At 34.0% G+C, this 6,627-nt stretch overlaps 1 protein-coding gene across 1 annotated transcript; it reads right to left on the bottom strand.

Annotated features, from left to right (window-relative positions):
- Positions 1-4,064: 4,064 nt before the first annotated feature.
- On the bottom strand, positions 4,065-5,699 carry LOC124843607 (uncharacterized). The gene is made up of 2 exons (XM_047320387.2): positions 4,731-5,699; positions 4,065-4,605 (listed from the first exon to the last, which is right to left on the bottom strand). Exons 1-2 carry the CDS (start codon positions 5,650-5,652, stop codon positions 4,271-4,273), a joined length of 1,257 nt encoding a protein of 418 aa, XP_047176343.1. The 5' UTR covers positions 5,653-5,699; the 3' UTR covers positions 4,065-4,270.
- Between the last annotated feature and the right edge of the window lie 928 nt (positions 5,700-6,627).

The following is a 6,627-nucleotide window of genomic DNA, read 5'->3' as shown; positions in this document are numbered from 1 at the left end:
AAATCTTTACCTTGAGTTAAGTAGAAGATCTTGTGTGGTATTGTTAAATGTTCAAGTTTGGGGTTATTGGGGAAACATGAAAAAGGAAAAAACATTGAGCTAAGAGCTAAAAAGTAAGAATATGCAAAGAAAAGAAAAGAAAAAGAAGCAAAGCTCAATGCAAATGCAAAAGCAAAGGCAAAAGAAAGTTGGGAATGAATAAGAAGATTGTGTTGTTATGATTCTCTTAACTCAAGGATTTTGTGATCCAGAAAAACCAATTTTCTTGTTAGCCCAGCCACATTATAAGCCATTGAAAAGTCCTTGTGATGATGCATGCTTGTGAATGTATTTGATTGTGGTTAAATGAAAGGCAAAGTTGATTCATGTGACATTGTGATAGTGGAGTGAATGAGTGAAACACTTTACCTCTTATACACTTGTGTGTTGAGTGAAACACTTTACCTAGTGAGGAAATATTCCATAAGCACATGAACATCCATGCTTAATTGATTGATCATTCATGAAAAATAGCATTTGTTGGAATTTAAATGACTTTGTGAACACTAAAGCATGTGCACATCTTGATTGAACTCTTGGTCTTAAGTTTGAGTGAAGTTATTACTTATCTTGAAAAGAGGATTTTGAATGAGTGAACCATCATATGAATTGGTTGGAGATGGAGTTACATTTTATTTGCTTGAGGACAAGCAAAGTTCTAAGTTTGGGGTTGTGATAACAGTTGAAAAACTGTTATTTTCATGCTTAAAGTTGATACTAAAAGCAACCTTTAGACTTAGAAACTAGCTTGAAATCATGCCTTTTGTTTATATTTTCAGAAATAAGAGAGCTGGACAGGTTTATGCTTGATTTAAGTGTTCTTGTGCAGGTTTTGAGGTGAATTTGGTGAAAGAAGTGAAGAATAAGAGAGAGGACATTAGAAAAGACAAGAAAGAGTGCAAAAAGGAGAAGTCGAAGGCACCGCTCAGCGGAAAACTACCGCTGAGCGGCACTCAAGAGGTGACGTTGGAACCGCTGAGGGGCAAAATGGCCGCTGAGGGGAAGAAAGAAGACGCGCAATCACCGCTGAGCGGTAAATACCGCTGAGCGGCACTTTTTGGGCTTGGACTTTTGTAATCTTTTGTAACTCTAGATTAGTATATAAGGGCTTGCACGTCCTATAGTTAGCATCTTTGGCAGAAACGAGGCAAACACTCTCTCTTTCACCCATTTGAAGGAGGATCTTGGATGCTCAGGCTACCTCTTCACCTTTATTGGGTTTATTCTTTCATACTTTCATTGTAATTCATCTAGGTTCACCATGAATATGGTGAACTAAACCTTGTATGTTTGTTGGGGAATCAAAGTAATCTCTTGAAGCTCTCATATATGGATTTGTTGAGTACATCTTTGAATTAAGACATATGCTTTCTTTCATCATTAGTTAGGGTTTTTCCTCTTTGCTCAATGCTTGCATTGTTTAACTCATTCTAATGCATGATTATTGGTTTTGTTGATACGGACACGTACGGGGAAATCTAGATCCGGGGAATTTCTCCCAATATTATACTGACAATATTATATTGGTTGCCTTTAAGCTCCTGCGCAAAATAAACTAATCATTAGGAATGCTAGGAATTGTATGAACTATTTGATTAGGGAGAAGCCATCTAGAATGGTACATTAGAGAGTGGCATTAACAATGATGATTTGAATGTTGAATTCCTAAAATATATGAGAGTGGATGAGATGAAATTGACCCCCAACAACATATTCATTCATATATTTCCTTGAAAGTGTTTATCTTTTGTCTTTGTCATTGATCAATTCATGCATACATATTTAATTTTCGTCTTTGCATATTAAACTTCAATTATTGTGTTCTTAAGTCTTAGCTAATCAACAAATCACATAACTAAACTAGGCCGTGAGTCCTTTGGGAGAACGATACTTGGTCTTACCAAGTTTATTACTTGAAACGATTCGGTCATACTTGCCGATTGTGAAACAAGTTTGTGACATCATATTTTGGTGCTTACAAATTTGTCCATCAGTGACTGAGAATGGGAAGAAAGCAAAACACCAGTCTCCCAGACTACTACCTTTTTCTTCTTATTTTTTTCTTTTTTTTATTTTTTTTCTAAAAAAGACTAAATCAAATAAAGTGAAATAACTAATATATAAAAAAAGTAAAATTAAAACATAACTTAAAAATAAAAATGAAAGAAAATAGCATAAAATAAAATAAGAAAAAATAAAATAAGATAAACCTATTACAGTCAATCCGGACGAAATTGGGTGTTGACAGTTTATTTCACCACTACTAGACTATCTTGGTGTATTGCTCCCTTTCATCAGATGTTGGTTAATGACTTTTTTTGTCTCCGGTTTGGTTGTAGTATGTCAAGTTCATCCACTCTTTTAATAAAATTTCAATTACGTCCAAACTTGGTTTAAAATGTCATCTCAATTAAGTTCCTTCTGTTAAATACGCAGAAATAGCGTTAACTTTTTTTTCTCTCTCTTCTGCTCCTCTGTACATAGCAGCTTTTCGTCAGTATTATCTAGATAAAAAGCACTCTATTTGGGTTTTTCGAGATTCAAAAAAAGAGGGAATTTAAGTCCAACTTCTACTTTTTTTATATATAATTCAAGTCTCAACTATACTAATCTAAAATGTATAGTTAGCTGGAACTCATTAAATTATTGATATAAAATGGAATGAATTTAATGAACGAAAACCAGTTTCACTTAATGAGAACTTAACAATCATTAAAATATTAATTTGAGAAACAATCTAAAGAATGAAAATAGTTATATATGAAAATTAAGGTGTGCTTTATTATCAGATTTTCTGAAAATTGAATTTGATATTAACGTATTATTAGTATATATTTTTTGGAAATTAAGTTTGGTGGTAAGAATTATATGTTTGTAACTGATTTTATTATATTCTATTTTTTTCTTTTTTTCTTTTATAAAATTATTTATACTTCCTACTTATAATATACTTAATTAAGTTTTTATAACATAATAAAATATATTTTACCACATATATTTAATTACTAAAATGCTTATTTTATTGACCAGGCCATAACAATCTGATAAAAAAATGTATGTAGGACAAAGTCGTGGTTTTCAGAAGTTGAACTCCCAACGACCGTATATGTTATCGAAAATTAAACGTTGTAAGTATAACCCTGTGTATATTATCTGCAATGGATGAGAGAAAAATGAAAAAGTAGATGAATGAGAGAATAAATAAATAAAGATCTAGCTTGTTTAGTTAAAAAATGAAAGGATTTTTTAAAATTTTTAAATTTTGAAATAAATATTTATATTATTTTAATATCATAATTAAGAACGGGAGAAGTTTTTGAAGTTAGGTGTAATCGAAATTTTAAATATTTCTTATAATTTTAAACAAATATTATTCTTGCACCTACCCATATTATTTTCAACATGCCAAATTTCCTCTTATATAATAAAATTATGCAATCTTTTAGAAACTATATTTTAAATTCAGAAAGGAATTACATAGCCAATATCTGACTACAAGTTAACACTAAAAAAATTTACTCTAAATAATAACTTACAATGAAATATTGACCGTTCAGAAATTTAAAAAATAATGAAGACAGAATTATATTCCTTTCCCACAGTAATTCCACAATGGGTTGGTGTGAGAATTTGACGTAATATTCTTTATAGAGTGTTCTTTATCCAGAAAACACTAACACCTCTTCATCCACGAAACACGGACAAAAAGTTGAGAGAAAAAAAAAGTTAACGTCGTTTATGGAAGAGACTTGATTGAGACAAATTTTATTCATGTTTGGACGAAATTGACATTTTATACCAAATTTGGACGTAATTGAAACTTTTTTAAAAGGATAGACGAACTTGACACACTGCAGTCAAACTGGGAAAAAAAAAACAATTAAACCTCAGATGTTCTAACCATATGATTAAGCACTTCAGCAAATTGTCTGCTACACATCAGTAAGATTCGATCATAATAAGAAATGATTACTTAGTTCACCCGAGAGAGAGCAAAGTATATTTTGGTTTAGGTATCAATATAATTAAGAACAACGAATTAAAATTTGTTGCATTAAGTCTCTTGAAGGCAAGGAGGCTTCATCATCTCCTCCTACCAATAAATTACATATGAAATGAAAAACATCAAACAAATAAACACACAACAAATACAAATTGATAAAAGAACAAACAAAAAAAAATCATGAGTTCCACTTTGCGGGTAATCTCAATAGACCTGATAGAAGGTGGTTCAATAACCATTGGGGAGGGGTTTAGTAGGTTGGGAGGTGCAGAAGAAAGGTCCCACGGTGTACAATTTGACCTTATTTTCAAGAATGCGATAAGAAGAAAGACGAGCACCACTGATCCCATAGTTCACATCGGTGGGAACTTTGCATGTCTCTAATGGAGAACTTTCCAAGTATGCCTTGCATTCGCTTACCTTCAATTTGGATCCAAGTTCCTCAAGTGACACCGTAGCATAGAAATAACCTTTATTATCTGTCACATGACTCAATACTGATATAGAACCTGTGTCGTACCCATGTTCATCCTCGGATCCACATGTAATTCTTGTCACGGCTCCTGCACACTCACATAACAAATACAATTAATAATAAATACTTACCAAACTCCAAACTTAAACAAATTTATTAGTTATAGGCCATTGGAAAAATGTAATTGTTACATCAATGAACAAAACATGTTACCTTGAATTGGAGAATAGGTGGAACCTGATTTACATAAAACAACTCCTTGAACACCAATGGTTGTTGGAAGCAGATGTTGTTTAACTTTTCCTTTTGGTTTGGGCACTTCATAAAAATCACGTTTGATAGGGTCAGGTTTCTCAACTGGATAGTCTGTTTTGGGTTTGGGGTTCTCAACCTTTGGTGATGGACCATATCCGTTGTCATAGTTATCTGTTTCAGATTTGGACTCTTCACCATGATCTGGTTTTGTAGGGTGTGGTTTGTAACTTGATTCATCTTGAAGCTTTTGGACTGTTGGTGCTGAACTATATCCATTGTTGTAATAAACTGTTTTGGGTTTGGACTCTTCACCATAGTTTGGTTTTGTAAGCTGTGGGTTGTAGTCTACTTTGGCTTCAACCTTCTTGACCTTTGGTGCCGGAACATACTCATTGTCATAGTAATTTGTTTGGGGCTTGGACTCTTCACCATAGTCGGGTTTTGTAAGATGTGGGTTGTAATCTACTTTGTCTTCAGCCTTCTCAACCTTTGGTGTTGGAACATATCCATTGTTGTAGTAATACGTTTTGGTTTCGGACTCTCCGCCGTAATAAGGTTTTGTAAGGTGTTGGTTATAATCTACTTTGCCTGCAACCTTCTCGACCTTTGGTGTTGGATCATATCCATTATCATAGTAATTTGCTTTGGGTTTGGACTCTTCAGCATAGTATGGTTTTGTAAGGTGTGGATTGTAATCTACTTTGGTTTCAACCTTCTCGACCTTTGGTGTTGAACTATAATAATTGTTGTAGTACTCTGTTGTGGCTTCGGGCTTCTGAACCTTTGGTGCTGGATCATATCCATAGTAGTCTGCGGAGGCAATGACTAAGAATGCTAAAAGAAGCACAGAGGTGGCGAAGGTGGATCGAAGGAAAGCCATTGGTAAATTTCTTTACAATGGTTTGTGAAAGGATATAGGGAGATGCTTCAAAGTTGATGAGATACCAATTCACAAAGTTCCTTGGGTATTTATAGGTCTGATGATTTTCTAATGAGCTCTGGCATAATGCTTTGTTGAGATTAAATTATAAATTGAAATAATATATGAATGATTGGATTCGGCAAGAAGTTGGTTGCACGTCATGGACTTAGAAACTACAAAATTCGTAGTCCATACCATGTTCTGTGTGGCTTAGAACGTGATTTTCACGTCTATAGATACTGTACAAGGCATCAGATTTCTTTTCGTTTCATGGAAAAGCTTACTACCAAACCATATATCACCGGGTCACCAATTTAATGTACAACACGTGAAATATCCACTTATAGAATATATAATATTCGATTGTCTATCAAATTACCAGGTAGCACGATTCCAATTATAAATTCCACTGAATTGGTGACTTTTAATATATTGGAATGAACGCACTACTAAAAAAAGAGATATTACCGCGTCCGTTATACTTCGGCTCATCAGTAATCGAAGCATAAAATGACACAGGTGATATTTTTGAAATTTTCTTGACAGTATAGGCCTCGGTTACTTCCGAACCAATGCCACAAAGGGTATATGGCCTCGGTTGTCTGCAGAACCGAGACCAAAAACCACTGGTAGAAACTGACAAATCAATCAGTTGTCTAATGAAAATCCCTGTGCAGAGCTTTCGGCCTCAATTGTCTGCAAAATCGAGGCCAAAAACCACTGCAAGAAACTGACAAACCAGTCAGTTGTCTGATGAAAATTCCTATACAGGGCTTTTGGCTTCGATTTTCTACAGAACTAAGCCAAAATCCCTGCAGCGAATCGAGGTCGTATCCCCTTTATCGCCTCAGTTTTAGTGGGAACTAAGGTAATAACCTTTAGTAGCTTAAAAAAAAGAAAACGCGAAGGAACAATGTCGTCGTCTTCGCGTAA

The sequence above is a fragment of the Vigna umbellata genome, chromosome 8 (genome assembly GCF_029865625.1).
Source record: "Vigna umbellata cultivar VRB3 chromosome 8, Vumbellata_1.0, whole genome shotgun sequence".
Lineage (NCBI taxonomy): Eukaryota > Viridiplantae > Streptophyta > Magnoliopsida > Fabales > Fabaceae > Vigna > Vigna umbellata.
This window is presented reverse-complemented; position numbering and strand designations above follow the sequence as displayed.